The sequence below is a fragment of the Psammomys obesus genome, unplaced genomic scaffold (genome assembly GCF_907164565.1).
Source record: "Psammomys obesus unplaced genomic scaffold, mPsaObe1.curated_primary_1811, whole genome shotgun sequence".
NCBI lineage: Eukaryota > Metazoa > Chordata > Mammalia > Rodentia > Muridae > Psammomys > Psammomys obesus.
In genome coordinates, this window is record NW_026596176.1 from 414796 (window position 1) to 440308 (window position 25513).

Genomic DNA, 25513 nt, shown 5'->3' on the forward strand with positions numbered 1-25513 from the left:
ATGATTGGAGGTGACGGAATAACAAACGGACTTCTGAAGGTAGCTATCAGGGCGAAAGATCCTACAACAGAATATTCAGCGGGCTTTTGGAATGCGGTCACAGAAAACGGGGTTCTGGATGGAACAGCGCCTGCGCAGTGGGCCCCTCGGGTTTATTCAGGGAGAGAACGGTGGCAACGGCGGGCACAAGCAGCGGCAGAGTTCCGGAGGGGGCGGGGTCTGGGCGTCAACGAACAGTGCGCACGCGCCTCGCCAGGCCGACCCAGTGGCCTCGCGCACCTGCGCACGGAAAGCGACCACGAGAGGGCGGAGCCTGTCTTCTTGCGTCCTCCCGCTCTCGGGGCATTGTGGGATAGTGGCGGAGCTAGCTGTGCGTCGGAGACCCTGAAGTGGACGGCTGGGCCGGCGAGAGCTAGCCGCTTCAGGCGACACTGAGGCTGCGGAGACGGGCGTCGGCTCCCGGTGCAACTCTGCACCCGCTGGCGCTACGGAGACTTTTTTTTTTCCCTGTCCCGCGGGCGCCGGCGAGTGTGTGTGTAAAACCCGTGGCGACTTCCCTCGTCGCCCCTGCTCCGGAGGCGCCTGCGCAGATCTCGTGTCTGCCACGGAGCTCTGCTGTGGAACGAGCGCGCCTACTTTGCCGCGACGCCCCGAACTCGTCGACGCTCGGCGGTGAGGCAGGGGGATTCCCTGTGGCCGGAGGGCGCTTGCGCGGGTCCGTGAGCTCCGGCCCAGGCGCCTGCGCGAGCCCCCCGGCGCCGCCCCCGCCCCTCATAGCCGGCCCCTGTACAGGGCCGGAGCCGGCGGCGGCGGGGCGGCGGGGGCGCCCCGATGAGCCCCGAGTGCGAGAAGCCGCCGCCCCCCCGCGCAGGTGAGCCCCACGGCTGCCTTCTCGGGCGTGCGCTTTCTAAACCCGAGTTATTTCCTCAGCCCCCTGAGCGCCCCCAAGTACCCCCTTTGACTCCTCAAGCCTCCTAGCCACTTGTCAGTGTCGTCAAGTCGATTTCCTGCCGCCGGGCCTGTGCCTACCTCGCTGTCATCACTCCCAGCCCATCTTCCTCTTCTCTTGGGGGTCCCTTCTAAGTCTCTTAGGTTCGCTCTTCTTCCTTACTCTCTTCTCCCTGCAGCCCATCTCTTCCCACTGGGATCTACATCACCTCTACCTGTCATTCTGACTCAGCTCCCTTAGGGCTCCTCGGGCCCACTCTCCTGTCGTGGTCTTCCTCCTCCTGGGCACCTTCCTCTTTTCTTCTTGTCTGGTCTTCCGTTCTCACCTCTTTGTTTATCCTTTTCACTCTCACCAGCCTTCGTGGACTCTTGGCCTTTTTGATTTTCACCCTCTGCTCAGGTTTTTCCTTCACTGTGGCTGTGGCTGTCCTATTCGTGGCTTCCTGTGGTGAGGAGGCACAAGGGAGCCACTGTTTTGGTGCACTACTGTAAGATGAGGCCTGCTGAGGGCAGGCCTGGTTGCTTGGTACTGAGTCCAGGAGGGAGTGGTCAGTGGAAGGCCCTGGCACTTTGTCTACCCAGAGAGCCGAAGGCAGAGCTGGACAGTCACAATTACTGTGTGTTGTGATGGTGGTAACCCAGGGTGCTGTGGCAGCAGGCCACAGAGTGGGAGAGACTGGTGCGACCGGCCGGATGGGTGGCTTTTCTGTCGAGGAAGGCTGAGTAGGAGTTAACAAATGGAGAGTGGGAAGAAGGGCTTTCCAGGTGGAAGAAACAGCACGTGCAAATATGTGAAGGTGGGAACACTGAAGGAGCCAAGTCCCAGGGGGGATGAAGTGGGTTGAAGTGCTGAGAGGGCAAGAGAAGAGAGGGCAAGTTTGGTTGGGAGGGTTGTCCAGGGCCTTAAGTGACCTGGTTAGAGGTCCCTTCTTTTTCTCCCTTCTGTGGTGATACTGAGGCTCTAGTAAGCACTCTACCACTGCTGCTGAGTAAGCATTCTACCACTGAACTATATACAGTCTGAGCCTCTCCTATTACTTTTAAGTTGTGAGATAGTATCTAAGTTAGTTAGGCTTGCTTTGAACTCACTTTGCAGAGCTGGTGGGATATTGACTCACAGTACTTTCTCAGTCTAAGTAGCTAGGATTGCATAGTTATGTTACCAGGCCAGGGTGGTTATGATCTTTCTTCATCACTATATACAGAAGCAACTGTACTGAGGACATAACTATCATTAACATCTGAAAGGCAAGATGTTTTGGAAAGGAAGAGAATATCAGATGTGATACTGCCTTGAGGGTTGTAAATACTGCAGCAGGTTTGCTTTCATCCCAAAGGAGAGGTTCTGTCAGCACCAAGGCCAATGTTGCGGGGACTGGATTGCTTGAACATCGCAGTATGAGTTATTTCTGTATGCATTCTGTGTACCTAATGTGAACAGTTTACATGGGAGCACTTGCCATGTTCTGCCACATACACTTGGAGTTATCTTGTGCTGTTTAAAATGTTTCTTCTGTGGATTTTTTTGTTGTTGTTTATTTTTCTGGTAACCTTTGCCTAATGTGAATCATTTTGCCAAAATTAAGTGACTCTGATCTTCTAGTTTTGGGATTGGGATAATGAGTTATTTAGAGCAAGATTTTTTGTGAGTTAGACCTACGTTCGAGTTCTGGCTCTTGCCTTTCCGAGTGGTGAGTCCTTGGAAAAGTTATGCAAGTGTTCCGGACCTGTTTCTCATCTAAGTGGGCTAATAGATGGGCTTTCTGTGCAGGGTGGTTCTGGATATCGACTGCAGTGTTTATAGATGCCTCTCACAGAATGCAAGGCACAGCAAGTACACCACATCCGTAGCTCTTAGGCTTATCATCTGATTTTCAATAATATGTCCCAGTACCCATTAGGTATGATGTGACCTCTAGGGGACATTTGGCAATGTTTGGAGACCCTTTGGTTGTCAAAACTACAGGAGGTAGGCAAAGGTATGCTTTCCACATCTAGTATATGTATCCCACCCAGGTAGGTGCTATTGATTGTCTTCCAATATACAGGGCAGCCCCTCACCACAGATAGCTATCCAGTCCCAAGTGCCATTGGTGCCGATAGGTGGGAAACACTGCTCCTCTGCTTTTAGGCTTGAATATCTTGGGAACTTTTAGTGGTGTAGAAGCTGTTGTATATTTTCCTTTACATTCATCCTCTTTGGTTGTTTGTTTTTGTTGGGTCATATGGCATCTTTTTTCCATTGAAGGAAAAACAACCTCAGTCCGTCCCCCCCCCCCCCCCCCATTTATTTTCTTGGGCTCTCTGGCCAAGTGATCTTCAGAGGTCACTTTCCCCTCTCTGGTTTTAGTTTCCATAAATCCAACAAGTACTTTTACCATTTATTTTGAACCAGAGTCTTATGTATACTCCTTTGGCCTTAGACTCACTATGTAGCCAAAGATGACTTGAACTTCTTGCTCCTGCTGCCTCTGCTTCCCAAGTGTTAGGATGGCAGTGGTGTTCCACTCTCGGTGTTGAACTCAGGGCCTTGTGCATTCTAGACAAACATCCCGGCAAATGAACTACATCCCCCAAACTCAACACTTGGTTTCGTATCTGACAGTATTTTAGATCCTAGGTTGCATCTTTAGAGAGTGGAAGGTGCCTGGACAGACCTATGTTTTTCTCACAGCTAACACTTATATGTTATCATACAGTGACCAAAGGAATGCTTTGAAAAGCGGCTTCCTGGGAGAGGCTTCTTGGAGGAAGTGGTGTTGTCAGTGTAGAGGCCTGACAGTCTCCTGAGAAGGTAGTCAGACTTAGCTTGTAGGGCAGGTAGAGGGCACAGCCCCCATCCTGAGCACAGTTAGTTGAGGCACAACTGTTGAGTGCTTCTGTCATTAATTAGACTTGCTGCGAGAGACAGGTAAGAGGACTGGGTGCTATAGTAAGAGTTATTGCCCAGTATTGGCTTGGTGGGGACACACTCGTGCCAGGCCAGGGTTTTCCCTTTGTACCTCAGGTTTTTTGTTGTTGTTATTGTTGTTTTAATTTTTCTCCAGGAAGATATTTACCTCACTTATAAGAGATTTCTCAGATGAGGAAACTGAGGCTCAGTGGAATTAGGTTCTTGGTACCCTGGTCAGGTGCAATGGTATATACCTACAGTCTTAGCTACTTACGAAACTCAGACAGGAGGATTACATGAGCTTGGGAGTTTGAGGCCAGTCTGGACATAACACATAGAGAGGTCTTCCAAGGTTTAGTTTAGTTTTGAGCTAGAATCTTGATTTATAGCCCAGGGTAGATCACCTTCCCAAGTCCTGGCCCATTGATCATGGGTTTCCCATTGTTTTTCTAGGGGCTGTGTCACATCTGTTCAGTAGGCTGTATGGTTTTTTTTTTTTTTTTTCTTTAAACCTGTGCCCACTCCAGGAGATGAGTACTGAGTATAAACTTTTAAGTCCTCTCCCCAGTCCTTCGCCAAGTGTGCTTGGCCAAGTGTTTTCTAATTATGCCTCCTTTGGGGTTGGGCCAGTTTCTATTTCCTCTAGGAGAGTGGTTCTAGGATCTGAGGAGGGTAGCCCCCTGATTTGTTATCTCACTCAGACCTTTCCTAAAGCCATGGGAAAGACCCAGCTCATTGTTCCATGTGGCCAGGTCCTTCTGTCGGTGGTTCTGTTTCTAAATGGTTGTCTCCCAGTGCTTGCTTTGCCAGAGTGGAGATGTGCTCTGAAGGCCACACTGCTGCTCCTGCTTAGAGGTAGTTAGGTTGTTGTTATTGTCTCCTCATCCCTGGTATTAAGTGTCCTAAACCCCTTTTCCAGATTTGGCCAGGAGTTGGCTGTGGCATTAAAAAATAGAGGCATGATCTACCCAGCCTTTTAAGGAGCTGGCAGGCCTGATGCTGGTAGCAGGGTTTCCTCAGCCAGCCAGAGGGTCTGTCCTGATGCTAGAACCTTTGGGCAGCTCAGGCGTCTGTCCTAAAGGTCCTGCCAAAGGTCTCTCAGCTCTTGTCTCCCATTTCTAGGTGGTTGGGGTCTGGGTAGTTAGGTAGTTAGGTAAAAGGATTCTTTATCTAAAGAATCTGTTGGTGGGTTTGCTGGTAGGCAGAGTGTTTGGAGTTACAGTGGCACCACAGTGAGGTCCTATCTGGGCCAGGGAACGAGAAGGTACAGGGACTGGCAGGCTTCTGAGAAGCTGGTGTCAGAGACCTTAGAACAACACAGCAAAACAAGAAGCCAGAGCTGCTGATGTTAGAGCTGGTGGGAGAGGCAGAGCGACTTTCGTTTCTAATGGCTTCCTTTCTCATTTATAATTTCCCTTCCTTCCGTTAGCAGCCAGTCTTGGTTTTCAAACCTCTCTAAAACTAGTGGTTGTCACTTCCGTTTTCTTGAAGTTGCTGATGGGGGTGGCGGGGTGTGTAGTACAAAGTGTCTGAATGATCGGAGGAAAATGCTTAAGTCCCTGGGCAAATGCTGAGAGTCCCTGCTTTTCTGTTTTTAGTGCTGCCATCCTTGGTGTAGTGACAGTCTCCTATTGCTCCTGCTCGAAGGTATTTGAGCATGGTCTCAGGACAGCCTGTAGAAGGGGTTCACCCTATTGCATCAGTGCCTGCCTTCCATCTGCATCCCTCCCTGTTACTCCCTGTTACTGTGGGTTTTCCAGACTCATGTAGAGGCTACTGGACACCAAACTGGAACCCCATACATTACCTCCAAACTTGTTCCCAGTTCTTTGGAAAGCCAGTTTGGTGAGAAAAGTCCAACTTAATTACTGAGACACGTGCAAAAGGGAGTAGGGATAGGGGATTTTTTTTCACTATGGTTTTGTTGACATTTATTTGCCATCCAGTTCATTCATTTAAAACGCAAAAGTTAGTGGGTCTGAGCACATCCACAACTTTGTATAGCATCACCACAATCATACTATTTTCTCTTTTAGCTTTGAACTTTGTTTCATTTGATAACAGGGTCTTAGGTAACCGAAGCTGGTGTTAAACCCACTGTGTAGTCAAAATTGACTTTGAACATCAAGATTCTCCTGCCTCGGCCTCTCAAGTGTTTAGATTATAGGCATGTACCACTGTGCCAGGTTCAGTTTTAAAACATTTTAAAAAAGAATCACCTCAAAAGGAAACTATTCCCTTATGCAGTCACTCTAATTTCTCTAGTTCCTTAAAACTTGTAATCTCTTTTCTGTCACTATGGCTATCTGTCTGTTCTGGACACATCATAATTTCAAAATGTTTAGTCCTTGTTTCCTTCACTTGTTTGGGCAGCTTTCTGACCTGTCTGATCTCCTTCATGCCATATGTGAAACAGCCTCCTGTGCAGAGAGCCTCCACATTCTTTTCACCAAGTCAGACTTCTTGTTACTTTACCATGTGGCCTTCAGCCGGAAATCAGCAGAGTCATGATTAATGTGGCGATTGCCCCTTGAGATTATTTTAGTCCCAGGTATACCCAGATCAGGAAACCTGTCTGCCTCACCCCTCCCTTCTGTCAGTGTTCTTCCGGCCTGGTGAATCCCCTTTGCACAAAGTGCCTATTTCTGTGACAGGTTTTGCTTGGCCTGTGAGATTGCCATTAAGGTAGGAAGTAGAAAAGGGTCCCCTGAGGTCCACACACCATGTGTTTCTTGTGAAGCATGGGTTCCTTCACCCTCACTCTACATCTGTGATAACTTCCCCAGCACCTGCATTAACCCTGGCACTAGCCTGTCTCCCCCTAGCCTGCCCTGAGTGACCTTGTACCTCCTTCTCACTGGACTTCCTCCCTTTGGCCTTGATGGAATGGGGCCAAGGGGTGGGAGTGATTTTTTTCAATCTCAATCCCAGACCAGACTGGCAGTCTCCTGTCTTGGGAGGGGGAGGGGAGAGTTGGAGCCTTGTGACAACATGTTTTGGCAATATGTGTGTCTTTCATTAATATTTGTGAGCATTTACAACTACAATGTGAGGTTGTGTGTTAGGTGCTATCCTGTGTGCTCTTAGTAGCATACATTTTGGAAGAATAGTATTAATTTTTTTTTCTTTTTAAAAAAATTGTTACATTTAATGTGTATGGGTGTTTGGTCTTTGTGTACATCTGTGTACCACATGTGTGCCTAGTGCCAGCAGAGGCCAGAAGAGGGCATTAGGCCCCAGGAACTGGAGTTACAGACAATTGTGAGCTGCCATGTGGGTGCTGAGAATCGAACCCCGGTCTTCTGGAAGAACAGGTGCTCTAAACCACAGAATCATCTCCAGCCCCTAGAGTCTTTATAGTCAGAACATGCAGCTTAAGTACATTCTTATGTTGTGAGAATCTTTCTGGATAGCACTAGGTAAGCTCTATATATGTCAGAGCAAGTGGACAAAGGCAGGACCAGGGTACTTCGTGGTTCAGCCAAGCTAATTGGGAAAAACCTCTCTGCAAGGAGATGCTTAGTAATTACTGAGACCGTGAAGAATGAGAAGAAACTAGCTGTTTGGACAGAGTCACTGAGGGAGACCAAAGCTTAGCATGTTTTGGAAACAGAACAAAGAGCAGTATGTGCAGAGTGACTGAAGAGTACAGCATAAAGAAAGCTGGAAGACTGGGATAGGCATCTGGGCAGTGCTTGAGTCCACTGGAGCTGACTATCTCTTCAGCAAGCTCTAGTTGGCTGCCCGTGGTAGAGGAGGTATCCCTAGGACCAGACTCAGGTTGTAAATCGTGGGAAATAATAGAAGTCTGTGCAAGAAGGCATCGTTTAGGCAGAGAGAGTCTGATGTGCAAAGCTATAGGCACTCCTTGCTGGCTGTACTCTGTCTTAGCTTTATCCAGCATGGCCTGGGGCAGCAGCAGCCTCTGCCTCAGGTGGTTGGCAGGCTGTCAGGAGAAAACTGAAGAGCAGAAGTTGTGGTCAGGTTTTAATTGTAGGAAGAGTTCCACAGATGCTGTCCTTGGGCCAGAGAGTCCTGAGGTCCTGGAAAGCCTCATAACTTACTGGGGTTCAGTTTTTTCCCATCCTGTGTGATGAGGTGATGGCAGCTTCTGTGGTTGTGGATCTGTGTACCCAATGCATGTTGTTGAATGAGTAATTGGTAGCACAGGTTGGCTCTGTTAAACTATCTCTGGAGCATTGTTCCTTGAGAGAAGCAAGGCATTTAGTGCAGGTCAGGGACTTAGGACAGTGCTGCCACATGGTTAGTAGCCAGGGTATCCTGGTCTTAGCTAGTTTCTGGAGTCGGGGCTTGATAGCTCACTTTATTTTCATGTTTCAGCTGTTTCTCATCATGTGTTTCTTTGGGCCCTGCTTAGTGGCTGTCCTGTTCCAGGAGCCCCCAAGTTTTCCTTTTCCCTGTCCCAGGCTGGGGCGTGAGGTGATGAGAGTATGGTTGGGCTGTGTTTGTGTGTGTTGTGTCTAGGCAACAGCCACAGCCTGGAGATGAGCACACTTCCTCTCTCCAGGCTGCCACTACCCCACACCTCACCAGGCGGCCTTGGGTGATTTGCTGGTATGGGCAGCAGCTGTGCGCTAGAGGTCACGGGAGTATTTGAATTTGTTCAGCAAATAAAGTGAATCTGAAGCCAGAATTCCTTGCTCAGATACAGGATAGTGGACACAAGCTCATGGGGATGGGCCAAGGTCACTGCATGTTTAGCTTTTCCCTGGATGGTTCAGACTGAGAACTTCACTGGCCTCAAGCTGAGAGTGATGAAGTGACTTCTTGTACTGCAGGGGAGGCAACTTGAAGCCTGAGATGGTTGGGCTCTGGGTTCCCTAGCAGGACTGAGTACTGGTCACGGTGCTTAGCATGTGTGCTGTGCCTGTGGAGCCCCTGTGTAGGGCAGACTTGTGAGGAATCTGTGTCTGGGGCCTGGAAGGGATGTTTGTGCTTGGTCACTGGCTGTGCTTCATTCATCAGGGGTTGCTAGGTACGTGTGACAGCTTGACTATGCCCATGCTTGTAGGGCGCCATGTTTTGGAAGTTTGACCTGCACACAAGCTCTCACCTGGACACACTGCTGGAGAAGGAAGACCTGAGCCTGCCTGAGCTGCTGGATGAGGAGGACGTACTGCAGGAGTGCAAGGTTGTGAACCGGAAGCTCCTAGACTTCCTGCTACAGCCATCCCACTTGCAGGCCATGGTGGCCTGGGTCACCCAAGAGCCCCCAGCCAGTGGTGAGGAGCGGCTACGCTACAAGTGAGTCTTTCACCTGCCCTGTACTCAGTAACTGAGTTTTGGGGATGAGGAAGTGAGGCAAGGATGTTGGCCTTTATAGGATCACAGCTCACCTAGTGAAGACCTTCATGTCCAAGTCTTTAAAAGTCTCATATGATGAGATTCTGTAGACATAACAAATACAAGGCCTTGGGATAAGTCCTTCTCACCCTTCAGACCCCAACAGGGAGTCACATTTTCCCACTTTCATCTTATTGTTAACCTTTGTTTCTTGTTTGTTTGTTGTTTTTCTTGTTTTATTTTAGGTTTTTTTTTTTTTTTCTTTCTCTTTTTATTTTTTGTTTGTTTTTTCAAGATAGAGTTTCTCTGTATAACCCCAGCTGTCCTGAACTTGCTTCGTAGATCAGGCTAGGCTGGAACTCACATCAATCTGCCTGATCCTACGATCCCAAGTGCTGGGATCATAGGTATGTGCCACCGCGCCTGGCTTGTTTTGTTTTTTGAGACAAGGTGTCTCTGTAGCCCTGGCTATCCTGGAACTTGCTCTGTAGACCAGGCTAGCCTTGAATGCAAAGATCTGCCTACCTCTGCTTCCTGAGTGCTGGGAGTAAAGACATGCACTACCACCCAGCACGTTGTGTTGTTTTTGAGATAGAGTCTCATATAGCTCAGTCTGACCTTGAACTGCCTGTGTTGAATTCCTGATCTTCCTGTTCTTTTCCCAGTGCTGAGGTTATAGCATTCATTCACCATGACTGACTCTTGTGTGAGTGTGCCTATGTGCATGTGCCTGTGCGTGTGCGTGTGTGTGTTTGTGTTTGTGTGTGTGTGTGTGTGTGTGTTTCTCCTTTCTCCAGTCTCTCCTTTCACCATATGAGTTTTGGGAATTTAGGTTGTCAGGCTTGGCCTTTACCTGCTGATCCATCTCACTGTTCCTCCATCTTTTTGAGACAGGATCTACTGAATCAGAAGCTAATCATTCAGCTACACTGGCTCAACAAGCTCCAGGAATGTTCCTGTCTGTGTTTCGGTTGCTCTGGGATGAGACACAACCATAAATGCCCATCCAGCATTTCACATGGGTGCTGGGACTCTAAACCCAGTTCCTCATGTTTGCACAGAAGTCACTTTTCTAACTGAACTACCTCCCCAGTTCCTACCTGATGTTTCTTTGTTGGTGTTTAAGTTTTATATATGTATGTGTATACCTGTGTGAGTTTGTGTTCCACACATGTGTAGGTTTCCAAGGAGCCCAATGGATATTGGATCCCCTGGAAATGGAGTCATAGGAAGTTGTGAGGCATCCAGTGTTGGTGCTGAGAACTAAACCTGGGTCATCTGCAAGTCTTTTTTTGTTGTTCAACACAGGGTTTTTCTGTGTGTAGTCCCTGGCTATCCTGTAACTCACTCTGTAGACTAGGCTGGCCTCGAACTCACAGAGATTTGCCTGCCTCTGCCTCCCAGAGTGCTAGGATTATAGGCATGCACCACTGTAGCTAGCTATCTGCAAGTCTTAAACATGCTTAACTGCTGGTCTTCTCTCTAGTCTCCTTCCTTATATTTTTAATTAATTAAGATTTTTATCAGGATGGTGTAGACTTGAACATAGCTATAAGAAGTAGTTGAGTGATTCCAAGTGTAGATGTTGTTAGTTTCCTGACTGGTGGCATTATAGGGTATCTCCCTGGTGACATTCACATAGCATGCCTGGTACCTGCTCAGTATCTGTTGAAAGGAGGCTTCCTGACTTGACTTATATCCCTTTGCATGTGTGCAGGCATTTAGTGCATAGATTTGTGTGTCTGAACCACAGCAACATCCTTACTACTTCCATCACCACATGGACACATGGATTCTTTCTGTTCCCTTCATAACATGCTGCCTCCTTTTTAACCCATGCTTTGGCAGCTACTAGTCCCCTTCTTATCTGGTTTTGTCACTGGCTTTTCTCAACATAATTTTCTGGAGGTTGATTTAAGCCCCTGAGAAAAGGTGGTTGTCTTTCTATCATTGAGAGTAGTAAGATTGGACCAGGATTGGCTTTGGCTTACTACCTTCTTGGCCCAGATACTGTTGATGGACAGCCTGTGGGGCTCCCATATGGTTTACAGCCAGCCCCTGACTCCAGACTGCCTTATTTTCATCTGAGATTTTTTATTTATTTATTTTTTTTAATTTCTCTCTTGTGTTTTGAGAGTACAGTGTCTGCATCTGTGTAACCATTCTTGGTGCCTAGCACAGTGCATGGTATGAAGGCTCTATGTAAGGTAGGAAACATATGCCCCCTGCATGGGGCATAGATAGGGTGCAGCACCAGGTGGTCATGCAAGACCAGATAGACAGGACACTGTTGGTGCCCTAGAATTGTATGCCGTCTTGCTGTTCTTCCTAGGTTGCTGTTTCTGCGTGATCCTTCCCTGATTTTACATCTCCTCCTCACTGTGCTGTCACTGCCTTGCTCTGTCTTCCCATCCGGGAAACCTTGAGCCAGACAGATAACGATGAGAGCTGCTCCTCAGTTTTCCTGTTGTAGTGGGTACTCAGCAAGGCATTGTCAGCTGCAGCACCGTGACCTATTTGGTCTTGCTGCCTCTGATAGCACTTCTTGGGGACAGAGTCTGTAACAGTAGAGCGTACTTGTTCCCGTGTGTCTGTCATTTGTCAGTTCATCCCACTGGGTGTCCTTTGTTTTGCCCTTCCCTCCCTGTCCAACCTCACTAAACCTGTATCTAGTGGGCTATATCTAGACTCAGCATAGAGAGTTGATAGCGAGGCAGCCCTGCTAGCTCTGGATGCCCCTGCCCTTATTAGGAGTCTGTTTTCTAGATTTTGGGGCCCCTTGGCACAGGTCCCACAGTTTTGGGGCTAGACTTGGAACAGCTGCAGTCTTATAGGGCCTTAGGTGACACCAGAGCAGGGAAGCTCTTGGAATATCAAATATCCAAGTATGTTTGAGTAGAGGAGCAAAGGTTAGAGCTTTAGAAAAATGACAGCAGGGCTAGGATGGTAAGGAGAGAGTTGCCCGGAGCTGGAGCAGCGTGTGGGAATGAGATGACATTAGAAGAGATGGGAGTTAGTGAGAGGGCATCAGGACTGAGTAAAGTCAGATGTCATTTTGTGGTGGTGGGAGCCCCAGTGGGTTTTTTGTTTGTTTTAAGTCAGGATTTCTCTGTGTAGCTCTGGCTGTCCTGGAACTCCCTATGTAGACCAGGCTGGCCTCAAACTCACAGAAGTCCACCAACCCTTTGCCTCTTGATTACTGGGATTAAAGGCATGCACCACCACAACGGGTTCCCGGTAGATACCTGTCATGTAGGTGCTAGACATCAAACCCAGGCCTCCTGGAAGAACAATAAGTGCCCTTAGCCACTGAGCTGTAACTCTTAAGAACTCAAAGAGTTCTTAAGGACGCCTGAGGAGGGCACAGAAGTTGAACGGGGCTTTCATTTCTCTTTGTTTTTCCTTCATGGGCATAGGACCCCCCTGAACCCAGTGCTGGATGCAGGAATGAAAGCTGGGCCTCTACCTTTTCTTTATACTCACATGTACCTTGTACTTACTTCTCAGGTACCCTAGTGTAGCCTGTGAAATCCTGACCTCTGATGTGCCCCAGATCAATGATGCCCTGGGTGCAGATGAGTCCCTCCTGAACCGGCTTTACGGCTTCCTGCAGAGTGGTGACAACCTCAACCCACTTCTTGCTAGCTTTTTCAGCAAGGTCATGGGCATTCTCATCAATCGGAAGACAGACCAGGTACTTGCTGACTCTCAGCATGTGGGTGAGGAGAAGGGAAGGTGGGTGTCAGGACCCTACGTTTTGACACAGCCTGTGCCCTCAGCTTGTATCCTTCCTGCGCAAGAAAGAGGACTTTGTGGATCTGTTGCTTCGGCACATTGGCACCTCAGCCATCATGGACCTTCTGTTGCGCCTGCTTACTTGTGTGGAGCGGCCCCAGTTGCGGCAGGATGTCTTCAATGTGAGGAGCCTACTCAGGAGGTGGGGTGGTGGAGTGGCATGGGCTGGCATATGGTTTAGGAACTTAATTTTTTCCTTCAGTGGCTCAATGAAGAGAAGATTGTCCAGCGGCTAATTGAGCAGATTCACCCATCAAAGGATGACAATGTGAGTGCCAGCTAACGTCTTCAAACCTCTTCTTCAGATTATATTCTACATCCCCTTTGTGCCTTAAAAGATGGGTAGCAGGGCTGAGGATATGGCTCAGGTGGTGCTTAGAATTCATGAAGTCTTTGGGAGTCACATGAATCAGCCATAGTGGCTCATACCTATAATCTCAGTTCTCTGGAACCGGAGGCAGGAGAATGAGAAGTTCATATCATTCTTTGCTTCCTAGAAAGTTTGGGGGTAGCCTAGGCTACATGAGACTGTTTCGGCAGATGGTGGGGATGTTAATTTTTGTTTGTTTGTTTTCCCGAGGCAGGGTGTCTCTGTGTAGCTTTAGCTGTCCTGGACTCACTTTGTAGACCAGGCTGGCCTTGAACTCACAGAGATCCCCCTGCCTCTGCCTCTGCCTCTCTGAGTGCTGGCATTACAGACATGTGCCACTGTGCTCGGCTAGGGGATGTTAATTATTATTGCAGTATGGGTCAGTGCCTCATTCCTTTTTGTGACTGAATAATAACTACCCCAGTGTGGGTGGACCAGGCTTTGCTTTTGCTTTCCATACAGCAGCTAATGAGCATGTGGTGGAACACTGCTGCATGTGCATATGTGAATGTCTCCTTTCTGGAAGTTTTGGTACTGGCTTCCTCATTATAGCATGTATTCCTATGTCCGTGTGACTACCCTTTTCTCTCTGAAAGGGACTGGGAGCAGATGGTTAGCTTGTGGTGCGTCCTCACTTGTTTCCACTTCCCCAGCAACATTCCAATGCATCCCAGTCCCTGTGTGACATCATCCGCCTCAGCCGGGAGCAGATGATCCAAGGCCAGGACAGCCCGGAACCAGACCAGCTGTTGGCCACCTTGGAGAAGTGGGTTTGCAGGACCAGTGCTGAGGCCTAGGGAGGGGAGCTGTCCTGGGGAAGTCCTGGCCCTTGGCCCTTCACTCTGACTCCCTTCCCCCAGGCAGGAGACCATCGAGCAGCTCCTGAGTAACATGTTTGAGGGAGAGCAGTGCCAGTCTGTCATTGTCAGTGGGATCCAGGTGCTGCTGACCCTCCTGGAGCCTAGGAGGCCAAGGTGAGGGGTACCAATCTGAGGTGGCATACTGCCCCTGCCTGCGCCTGCAGTCCCTCAGAGCCTCAAGGTCTGGATGGCCATTGTGCAAAGCTATGGCTAGTAAGAGATATGGTTCTTGCCCAGCCAAGCTGTCCTCTGCCCTGGTTTTCTGACTTGTTAAAGGGCTCCAGATGTTCAGGGCACAAGGCTATGGTGTTTCTCTGGCCCATTCTTGTGGCCTGTGTGGCTCACTCTGCCTAATCCTGCTCTTTTCCACAGGTCTGACTCTGTGACCATGAACAACTTCTTTAGCAGCGTGGATGGGCAATTGGAGCTCCTGGCCCAGGGGGCCCTGGATAATGCAATATGCAGTATGGGTGCCTTGCATGCCCTGCGTCCCCGGCTTGACCGCTTTCATCAGCTTCTGCTTGAGCCTCCCAAGGTGGGAGACACAAGGTTGTTGTGATTCTAGAGGGAAGTGGGGGTTGGGAAAGAAAGTACCCAGTGTGCACTAAGCCTTTCTTGTTCCTTTAGCTGGAGCCTCTGCAGATGACATGGGGCAGCCTGTCCCCACCACTGGGTAACACGAGGTTACATGTGGTTAAGCTCCTGGCCAGTGCCCTGAGTACCAACGCCGCTGCCTTGACACAGGAGCTCCTGGTGCTGGATGTGCCCAACACCTTACTGGTACAAGGGATGGGATCAGGGGCCAGGGAGACAGAGATGTGAGCAGAGCACTTTTGATATTAGCCTATGTCCCCACTCCTTCAGGATCTATTCTTCCACTATGTATTCAACAACTTCCTGCATGCTCAAGTGGAGGTGTGTGTGAGCGCCATGCTGAGTTCCGGGCCCCCTCCAGACAGCAGCTCTGAGACACCTGTCCCGAACCCTATTGTGAAACATGTAAGCTGGGACTACTCTTCTCTTCCATCTGGGGAGCTGGTGCTTGAGGACATAACCTCCCAGAGGTCTCCCACTTGCTCCTTATACTCTTGTCTGTTGGGCAACAACAGTACTTAGGATGGGTGTGGGATACATAGTTGGGGAGAAATGGGTAAATATTGAGGGCCAGTGAATGCTATGACTTGGCAGTAAGAGTCCAGATACTAGGGATGGGTCTCTGAGCAAGTAAGGGGCTGAGCCTTGGGGGTGTCTGTGTACACTCCATGTGAGAAGTCAAAAACGCATGCTAGGTGTGGTGGCCCACACCTTAATTCTAGCCCTAGAGAGGAGGACCTCAACTTTTGAGTGTAGTGTAGGCTACATAGTCTCAGAAATAAACAATTAGGGCTTGGGATGTAGCTCACTTGGTTAGTGCATGCCTAGCATGCGTGAAGTTCCCGGTGGTCCCCAGAACAACATGAGAAAGCAGTTGTGGTGATGCACTTGGGAGGATCAAAAGCTCAAGGTCATCTTTGACTACACAAAGAATTGGAGGCTAGTCCACATGAGACCTTGTATCAGAAAAATGAGACCTTGTATCAGAAAAGGAAAAGAAGAGAAATCCAAAATTAAAGCAAGGCAGAGAGACTGGTTTCTACCCTTCCTTCCTCTACTGGCAGGCCTGGGTCCTAGTGAAATATGTTTGCTGAGTAGGTCCCTTCCCCAGGTGCTGGGCCCTGAAAGTGTAGCTAATCCCAGGCTAACTCCTCTTTGCTCTCCTGCAGCTGCTTCAGCATTGCCGCCTAGTGGAGCGCATTCTGACATCCTGGGAGGAGAACGACCGTGTGCAGTCAGTACTTGCAGCCTTCTTGTGGGGACAGATAGGACAATGGGAGATGGGTTGGGGTCCTGGATAGCTAGCCCAAGCAGCCAGCCTGTCATCCAGCTGTGACCTCCACTCTCAACCAGGTCTGGAGGGGGCCCAAGGAAAGGCTACATGGGCCACCTGACTCGGGTGGCCAATGCGGTGGTGCAGAATGCAGAACAGGGACCCAATGCTGAACAACTGGGGCAGCTACTAAAGGGTGAGGCATGAGGCTGGCTAGCATCTGGCTGGCATCTTGGAAAGGTGGGTGTTGGAAGCTCAGGTTCTCCCACCTCACACTTTCTCCTGTCCATGTGCTCAGAGCTGCCTGAAGAGCAGCAGCAACGGTGGGAAGCATTTGTGTCAGGACCCCTGGCTGAGACCAACAAGAAGAACACAGTGGATCTGGTGAGGCCTGATCTGGTATCTCATGGTGCTTACCCTCGTGATGTACTCACACCCCTACTTCTAAAGCTGCTTGCCTTGCCTGTGCTTCAGCAGACCTGACTACTCTCCATCATCCTGTCCCTAGGTGAACACTCACCACCTTCACTCCTCTAGTGATGATGAGGATGACCGCCTCAAGGAGTTCAACTTCCCTGAGGAGGCTGTATTGCAACAGGTGACCTGGGCCGGTGGAGGCGGAAGAGTGGGGAAGGACAGTTCCCTTCCAGCCCTGACCTTTGTTCCTTTTGTAGGCCTTCATGGACTTCCAGATGCAACGAATGACCTCAGCCTTCATTGACCACTTCGGCTTTAATGATGAGGAATTTGGAGAGCAGGAGGAAAGTGTGAAGTAAGTGTTTCTCATATGAAGTTGGAAGTCTGCCTTGTGACAGCATACAACTCTGCCTTGTCACACATACCTGCCTGTATGTGTCCCTGTGTGAGCTCGGTCACGGTGCTGTTTATTTAACCGCATGATGGTATATGTCTCACGTCTTTCCTCGATTGTTCATCTGTTTGTGTACCACAACCTAGCCAGCAGCCTCTGTTTCTGGGCATACCTCAGCTGTGGCCTTGTGTGTTTACGTCTTCTAGACTAAGACCCAGCTCTGTAGTCCTCTTCCCTTTCCACTGTGAAGGTCATGAGGGTGGGACATCAACATTTCCCATGGTAAGGATGATGGGTATAATGTAGACTGCAGGAATGATACCTGAGTAAGAGACCCTTGATAAAGAAGTTGGAAAAGAACATGGTTGTCAGATGGCTGGATTCTGAGGTTCTCTGCAGTTGGGCTGGATTCTGAGAAGCTAGTCTTGGGGAGTGTGGAGTGGACATCTGTGTCATAACTTATGGGGGTCTGGATACCTTTTGTGTTTTTCTCTGTTTTGTAATACCCATTGCCACCCTTTGAGCAGGCCTATCAGCCATATCTACACAAAGAGACAAAGTCCTGGGACCTAGTCAGAGTGAGAGCCTTGTTCATGTCCTTATGCTGAACGTCCCTGGGTATGTGGTGGTGGGCTGCATCTGCTGCTGCTGTTTCAATGTCCCATTAGCTAGAACTCTGTGTGCTGCTGCTTTGCTTAGTGCCTGGCCTTCTGTTAGTCAGAAACCTTTATTTGGTCCCTTGGAGAATCTACTCAAGTGGAAACTTGACTCCATTCTGATTGGAATGAGGCTGGTTTCTTGGTGGGTAGAATTGGGGTAACTAGCTGCCCTTTTGAGACAAAGCTCTATTCCTGCTTTTCCACCAAACTAAGTTACAAAAACAAAACAAACCATCCAGAGTTAGCGTAGGGAAGGTACCTGTTAAACAGTGTTGGGGAAGGTGTCCTGCAGTGATGCTGGTGAGACACCAAGTTAGCTGAGGGCCAGTGCAGTATAGCAGTTGGCTGGGTTGCTCCACTCTTGACTTTTGAGGGCCTCAGCTCCTCTCAGTTCTTTTGGGAAGTTAAGGGCACTTCCCTTGTAGAGTGGTTGTAATAATGGTGTGTGTGTGAGAATGTGCCATTTAGCCATTTTGCTGCTGATTATTTCATGAACTTGAGACAGCACCTTGAGTAATAACCATAACCTCTGTGTACAGTGTGAATCTGTGTAGAGTAGAAAGTGTTTTTACCATGTAAAGAGGGAAAGACATCTCAGTAGAAAAAACAAAAGCCAGATTTGGTAGCACATTCTTGTAATCTCTGTACTTGGGGTACAGAGGCAGGAGGATTAGGAGTTGAAGGTCATCATCATCTACATACTTCAAGACCAGTCTAGAACTGCTATATAAAACACTATTGCAAAATGAAAATTTGAAGAGGTGGATAAAACACACAAAGTTAAGTAGGGAACTCTTGAAAAGTTCCCGCCTCTGGTGGGAGGAGAATAAACTGACCCATCATTCTGGAGAGGGTGTGCATATTTTAAATGTGCAGGTTTAATTGCATTTCTGTGGGGCTGTCTGGGAGACAGGGTAGCAAAGCTGCCTATGCACAGTGCTAAGTGACTGTTGGAGGTGGACATGGATTGCTTGTCATATGCCTGCAGGCAGCACCTTCCGGGTACTCAGGCACTTAAGTCTTTTTAAATATTTGTTTATTTATGTAGTTTATGTATATGTCTGCTCTGTCTTCATGCACACCAGAAAAGGGAAACATAGCCCATTACAGGTAGTTGAGAGCTACCATGTGGGTGCTGAGAATTAAACTCAGGACCTCTGGAAGAGCAGCCAGTGCTCTTAACTGCTGAGCCATCTTTCCAGCCCTGACAGTTAAGTCTTACTGGGGTCCCTCCTCATGGTTGGGAGTGGTGGGGCCCTGACAGCAATGTGTTACTTAATCTCCAAAAATGGTCACACTCCCAGGTTTAACATTTGAACACCATAATACAGGTTTCTTGGTTAGGGGTTGTGTGTCAGCTACTGCAGCCTGTACCTGTACTCTGGTGGGGTCTGGCTAGGGTCATCTCTCTGAAGCAGTTTGTCTCATTGGCACTCAGTGTTATATATTTTCTAGGAGGGTGGTACCTGGCCGATTCCCTTTAGCACTTGCATTGTCACTAAAGACAAGAAAGAGGCAGATGGTCACAAAGTCTGATAGGAAGTGATTGGTATCCCCTGCATTTCTTGTTAGCAGTAAATGGTACTGGTGTAATTAGAGCCCCTCACAGAGTGGTGGCAGAACAAGGAGTGTCTTGCTGATTCTTTTTAGTGGTTTGCTTTGTTGCATGGTGGGTATGAACAGCGGATTGGCACAGCCCAAGCTATTGTTTTCAGGAAACATGGATGGATGTGTAAACTTACCTGTGTTGTAGTTCTAAATCCTTGAAAATACCCCTTAAGGTAGAATCTGTTTCCTTGATTTTACAGGTGACAAAATGAGATTTAGAAATTCAGAGTGAGTTGCCTGAGGCTACTCCACAGACAGATTAGGATTCAGACCATTTTACAAAGTTTCCTGCATGGCAGGTCACCTGAGTCTCTGTCTTCTGAGCATCTGAAGGAAGCTTTGCTGTTTTTTGTCTTAAGATTTATTTTAATTTTATGTGTATGAGTTTTGCCTGTATGTATGTATTTGTGTATGTGCACCATATGCATACAGTGCCTGTGGAGGCCAGAAGAAGCTGTAGAAAGAACCCCTAGGAATTGGAGTTATGGGTGGCCATGAGTCACCATGTGGTTGCTGGGAACTGAGTCCAATTCCTCTGAAAGAGCAACAAGTGTTCTTGACCACTGAGCAACCTCTCCAGCCTAAGAAGCTGTATTTTTATGTTTAGGGAGGAGGTCAGGGTGTGAGAATCAAGTGGAGTGTGCTGGGAATGTGTATGTTAGGTGACTTATTCTCTTCCTTCTTACTGACTTTAGAGTGTTGTGAACACTGGGTTTGAGGTTATAACACCTTAGGGAGGAGGTGAATTTGCATGGTAGTGAGGGTTGCTGTGTCTCATATAAGTGAGCAAAGGAGGTAAGAACTAAGTCTAACTGCAGCTCTTTGTTTTCTTCAAGTGCACCATTTGACAAGACTGCCAACATCACCTTCTCCCTAAATGCTGATGATGAGAATGTGAGTGCTACTTGTCTTGGTTACGGTGGGTTAGAGGGGCTGGAAGGGTCACAGCAATACAGCCTATCTTCTTGCCATGCTCTGCAGCCCAATGCCAACCTGCTTGAGATATGCTACAAGGACCGGATCCAGCAGTTTGATGATGAGGAAGAAGAGGAGGAGGAGGGCCAAGGCTTAGCAGAGTCAGATGGAGAATATGGTACCTGGCAGGGCAGCCAGCCAGCAAGGGCATCCCATGCAGGCCAGCCCCCTGGTGTCCGGTGAGTCATGTTAGGGACAAAATGAAGAGGGCTCCAGCATTCAGCTCTGCTCCTGAGTTCAGATGGTACCACACAGGTTTCCCTTTCTCCTCTTTCTGGAATGAGAGAAGAGGAAACCTCTCTGAAATTAGATTGCTCATCTTTTTTATTTACTTATTTACTTACTTACTTACTTATTTATTTATTTATTTTTGTATTTTTTATTTTTAATTTTTTTTACTATTAATTACACTTTATTCATTTTGTATTCCCCCATAAGCCTCTCCCTCCTCCCCTCCCAATCCCACCCTCCCTCTCCCTTCCTCATGCATGCTCCTCCCCAAGTCCACTGATTGGGGAGGTCCTCTCCTCCTTCCTTCTGATCTTGGTCTATCAGATCACCTCAGGAGTGGCTGCATTGTCATCTTCTGTGGCCTGGTAAGGCTGTTCCCCCCTCAGGGGGAGGTGATCAAAGAGCAGGCCAATCAGATTATGTCAGAGGCAGCCCCTCTTCCCATCACTATGTAAGCCACTTGGACACTAAATTGCCATGGGCTACATCTGTGCAGGGGTTCTAGGTTATCTCCATGAATAGTCCTTGGTTGGAGTATGAGTCTCTGGGAACATCATCTTTTCTTTTTCTTTATTCTTTTTTCTTTTTCCTTTTTTTTAGAGGGGGTTCCTATAGTGTGATCAGATTAATTTATTTCAGAACTTTGGCTGAGGTAAACACCACCTCTTGTATGGCCTACAGCTCCAAGATTTAACCTCATGACTTGATTTGAAGACAGTTATTTGTGTTATTTGATAATTGATGTATAGTGTGCATACAAATAGGTGTATAGACGGTAGGTTTATAGTGAAATGGAAACATGAAGTCAGTACATAGAGCCAGAAGCAGGACCCACTCCCATTGTGGCCCTGCACGGCTGCTATCCCCCCTGCCACAGGCAACAGTGTCCTGATATATTGCCCGTAAATCAGTTTTGCCTCTTTCCCCGCTATTTATAATCATACACTATAGGGAAAGGGCCCTGTATCTGAAATTCTTGTCACTAGAATATTTTGAGGCAGGGTTTACAGATGTGTACCATGACTTGTAAAAGTCATTTCTCTCTTTCCATAATTTGGGTCCCAGAGATTGAATTCAGGTGCTTAGACTTGGTGGCAGGTGCCTTTATCTGCTGAGCCACCCTGCTGGTGTATACATACATACACTTAAATTGGGGACAAATTCATTGTACAAAATGGTAGATATTATGTATTGTTAACCCTTCTTTACCCTCTCATAACTCTTCTCAATCTTTATAAACTATAGCTTGTTTTTCTTAACGTGGTGGTCTCTGTTACCCTGCAAATGATGTAATTTCATTCTTTGTGGCTTAATAGAACTCAAAGCTCTGCTGTGTGCACACACCTGTAATCCCAGTACTCAGGGAGGCAGAGACAGGTGGATCTCTGTGAGTTCAAGGCCAGCCTGGTCTACAAAGTGAGTCCAGGATAACTAAGGCTACACAGAGAAACCCTGTCTTGAAAAACCAAAATTAAAAAAAAGAAAACAAAAAAACAACTCAAAGCTCTTTTTGTATATAGATCACATTTTGTCTAGTCTTCTGTTGATGAACACCAAGGCTGGTGTTATAATTTGACATTGGAAATAGTGCTGTAATAAACACAACTGCAGGCATCTTTGTTCTATTCTGATGTAGCTTTCTTATGTGTGTATCCAGGTCTAATAAAGCTGCCTTACAGAATAGAGCAGACCTAGGATCAGTTTTTTTAAAGAAATTCCTCTTTTTTTTTTTTTTTTTTTAAGATTTTTGTCTTATTGTTTTGTTGAGACATATTATCATGTAGCCCAGGCTGGCTTGAAGTTGCTGTGTAGTTGAGGATGACCTTGAATTTCTGATCCTCCTGAGTGCTGGAATTACAGGCATATATCACCACACCCTGTTTATGATCTTTGTGTTCTAGTAGTCTTTTCTTCACTTTATTCTAATGAGTTCACAAAAAACCTCACACAGCCGATTTAAAGGAAGTTACCCAGACACTTGCCTAGTCCCAAACTCTGAACATCTCGGTGACGTTCTTCTGTACAGTAGGTGGCTGTTCTGAAGCACCAGCACGTTCCTTAAGGTTTAACACTACTAACACTTACTTTATTTTATGGTTCTTGCTCCTTCAATACCCAGAACATTATCTTCCTTGGTGGGGTTGGGGGAAAACTGTGATGGAGTTGAGACTTTTAACATCTTTCTGACTCATATCCTTTTGCCTACATTCCATCTTTCCTCATTACCTAATAATTTCCTCTTTTGGTCCCTTTTCTAAATGTTGCATTACACTCACATTTGTAGCTGTTTACGTGTATACATAGAAGCTTTAGAATGTAGGATCTCCATAGGAGATATAGCTAAGTTTGAGTTGCCCTGATCCTTCTTTCCTCATTTGTGCATGCATGTAGGTAGTTGGGATTTTCTTCATGGTTAATCATGTGTGTTGTAAGCATTCAGACTATTTTTTAGAGCTGCCAAGGGAGCTAGGTGTTGTTCAGTATATGGCAACTGTGTTTTCTGACATTTCTAGCTGGGGGAAAAAAAGCAAAGTAAGTCTTTTATGTATGTTTGATGACACTGGTGACAGGTGACTTGAGAGTTGATACCTCATCTCTTCTGTGGTTGTGGCTGATCTCGTTCCCAAGTGATTAGATTCCCCTTGTTTGCTGGCTTCTCTAGCACCTTCATCCCTGGGCTGCCTGGACCTCTCTGGAGGCCTTTGTTCCTCTTCTTTTGTTGTTATATGCTCTGTGATCCTGGGCTGTGGTTGGGGAAGTGGTCATAGGCTGTCCCTACATGGCCTCCTAATGGTGTCTGAGGCAGGAGTGGAGGAAGCACAGACAGCGAGGATGACGAGGAGGATGAGGAGGAAGACGATGAGGATGAGGGGACTGGCCAGGCAGCCTGTGGAAGAACCAGCCCTTCCTCTTTCCCCGACCCTGACCCTCAGCCTCCTGGTGAGTGTTGGGTGGCTTGTGCTCAGGTGTACATGGACTTCCTGGCTGCTTTAAGCTCACCTTCTGTCCATGTTCTTTCACCTCTGCCACAGGCCCAAGTTGGACAGCTACCTTTGACCCAGTGCCTATGGATACCCCAATAGGTCCCCCAGTTTCCAAGGAGGAAGACATGTCCTCTGCCCAGATCCTGACCAGCCCTCCAGCCCATGATGCCCCACAGCTCAGGTGTGGATGGGCAGGGCATGGTAGGCGGGTATGGCTCTGGCATCTGACCTGGGAGGCACTTCCATGTCTCTTAGGGTTGGGTGTTGACCACAGCCATCCCTTCAAGCTCCTCTCTTACTTTCTAGGTCTCAGGACCCCACACCCCCCTCAGCACCTCAGGAAGTCACAGATAGTAGCAGCAAAGTAGTGAAGCCCTTGGGTGAGCCAAGCCTACCTTTCCCATAAGGGCCCTGGGCTCTGCCTCAGGCCCACATGTGTGAAGACAGCAGCATGGGCCATGTCTCAGCTTGTTGGAAGGTGGCAGCTGAGATGTGGTCCATCTCTCCCTCCACAGCCCCCTGCCAGGCCTTGGTTAGTGTTGTGGATGTCCAGGCTACTCTGCATGGGATGCGCTCTGCCCCCAGCTCCTTGGACAGGTGACCATTGGTGTTCCCTCTGAGCTGCTTGCTGGATGTGGGGTAGGGAAAGCCCATCCTCCATGCTGAGGTGGGTACTGGGCTCTTGTCCCTAATTGTCCTCAGCACCAAGCTCTCCCTTGAGCTCCTATGCCCCTGTAGCCATTCCTCTTAGTAATTAAATGTTTTGGACAATGGCACGTAGAAGGGCTCTTGTGAACCCAGAGGTGAGAACAGCTTCCAAGAGGATCAGGGATCACAGAAGCATGGGTGTGGATGACACCACAAACCTATCCTGCAGGGAGACAACTGAGAGCAGCCAGGTATAAGGCTGAGGAAGCCTGGCTTTCCCTCTGTGGCTCTACAGCCCTACCATGCTCTGCCATCAGTATGCTCATAGGTTTCCTTGTTCTGAGGTGTCTTTGCTGCCCAGCCCTACCCTCACCTGAGGCCCCTTCTGGAGAGATGGGTGGCCTCAGGCAGGCAGGGCTTTGGGAGCACCTAACAAATTGCTCTCTCCCACAGTGCAGCCAGAGACCCCTCTACCTCTGTCCCAGCCTTCAAGGCCCACCAGACCTCCCAGACCATGGAAGGGGGAAAGAGCCCCGAACCTGTGGGGCTTCCCCACAGCCAGAGGTGAGTTAGCTTCTCTGGGAGGTGTTGGGTGGATGGGGCAAGGTTAGTGGGATAAGAAGTAACTTCCAAGTCTCCTTTCTCCCCTTACAGTGCCCAGGCCCTCGAGGTGCCCAATGGCTCTACCCCAGGAGGGCCCATTTCATCGGATTCCCAGTGAGTGTGGCTGCAGCCTGGGGTGGGTGGGCAAGATGGGGTTACTGGACCCTCACAAGTGTTTTCCTCTGTTTCCAGGTAGCTGCCTGGTGGCAGTGGTGGCCAAATCCTCTGTCCTCCCTTTGGAATCCCCCAGTGGGGCAGGATGGGTCTTTTGGTGGCCCTCTACCCCATTGTCCCATACCCTGTAGTCTCTCCTCTAGACTTCCAAGGAGGCTGGTGCCAGGGAGATGCCCTCACCCACCCCCATTTGCACTGAGAAGAGAAACTATGGAGCTTTGTCTCCAAGAATAAAGATAGTCACATAGAGAGAAAGGAGAGAGAGAGAAAGAAGTATATTATATATATTATATATATATATATGTATACATATATATTATATATATGTATATATATATATTGAGGGAGGAGTAAGAGAGGAAGCCAGGACAATAACTGGGCCAGCAGCTCTGAAGCACAACATCCCCGTCTGTGCCAGCTGGGGCTGGTATGGGGTTTGAGGCCACTGACCTGTGCTCTGGTGCAGATGTTCACACCCAGCCTTTCACTCAGGACCACCTTGGGTGGAGTAGAGGGCATCTGGCCTGTATGGCTATGCATTTGTCCAGACTTTGCACTTCAACCAGTCATCTGTCCCCAGGCCCTGGGGAGCAGGGCTTCCCTGGTAACATCCCTAGAGGCCCAGAACTGGGGTTGCTGGGTACCCCATTTCCTGAGGATCCCAGCACTGCTGCCAAGTGGCCTTGTCCCAGCTCCCTCCCCCAGGCTGGCGTGAGTGTGCAAGAATGCACACAGAGCTTGTGTTTCATATTGCAAATATAAATAAAGGAAGACAGCTAAAGA

General features: G+C 48.4%; 1 protein-coding gene across 2 annotated transcripts; it reads left to right on the forward strand.

Moving 5' to 3' along the window:
* The first annotated feature begins 328 nt into the window (after positions 1-328).
* On the forward strand, positions 329-25513 carry Ppp6r1 (protein phosphatase 6 regulatory subunit 1). 2 transcript variants are annotated; one of them, XM_055595578.1, is made up of 24 exons: positions 329-871; positions 8874-9106; positions 12653-12839; positions 12925-13062; positions 13143-13208; positions 13964-14076; positions 14171-14284; positions 14543-14705; positions 14798-14950; positions 15035-15169; positions 15934-15998; positions 16118-16233; positions 16336-16421; positions 16546-16635; positions 16712-16809; positions 19952-20009; positions 20097-20269; positions 23128-23261; positions 23354-23486; positions 23612-23685; positions 23821-23902; positions 24407-24517; positions 24608-24670; positions 24749-25513. In XM_055595578.1, the coding sequence occupies exons 2-24, from the start codon at positions 8880-8882 to the stop codon at positions 24750-24752; spliced, it is 2583 nt and encodes an 860-aa protein (XP_055451553.1). In that variant the 5' UTR covers positions 329-871; positions 8874-8879; the 3' UTR covers positions 24753-25513. The 2 variants fall into 2 exon arrangements, with proteins under 2 accessions (XP_055451553.1, XP_055451554.1); XM_055595579.1 differs by lacking the exon at positions 24749-25513 and having other exon boundaries at positions 24608-24674.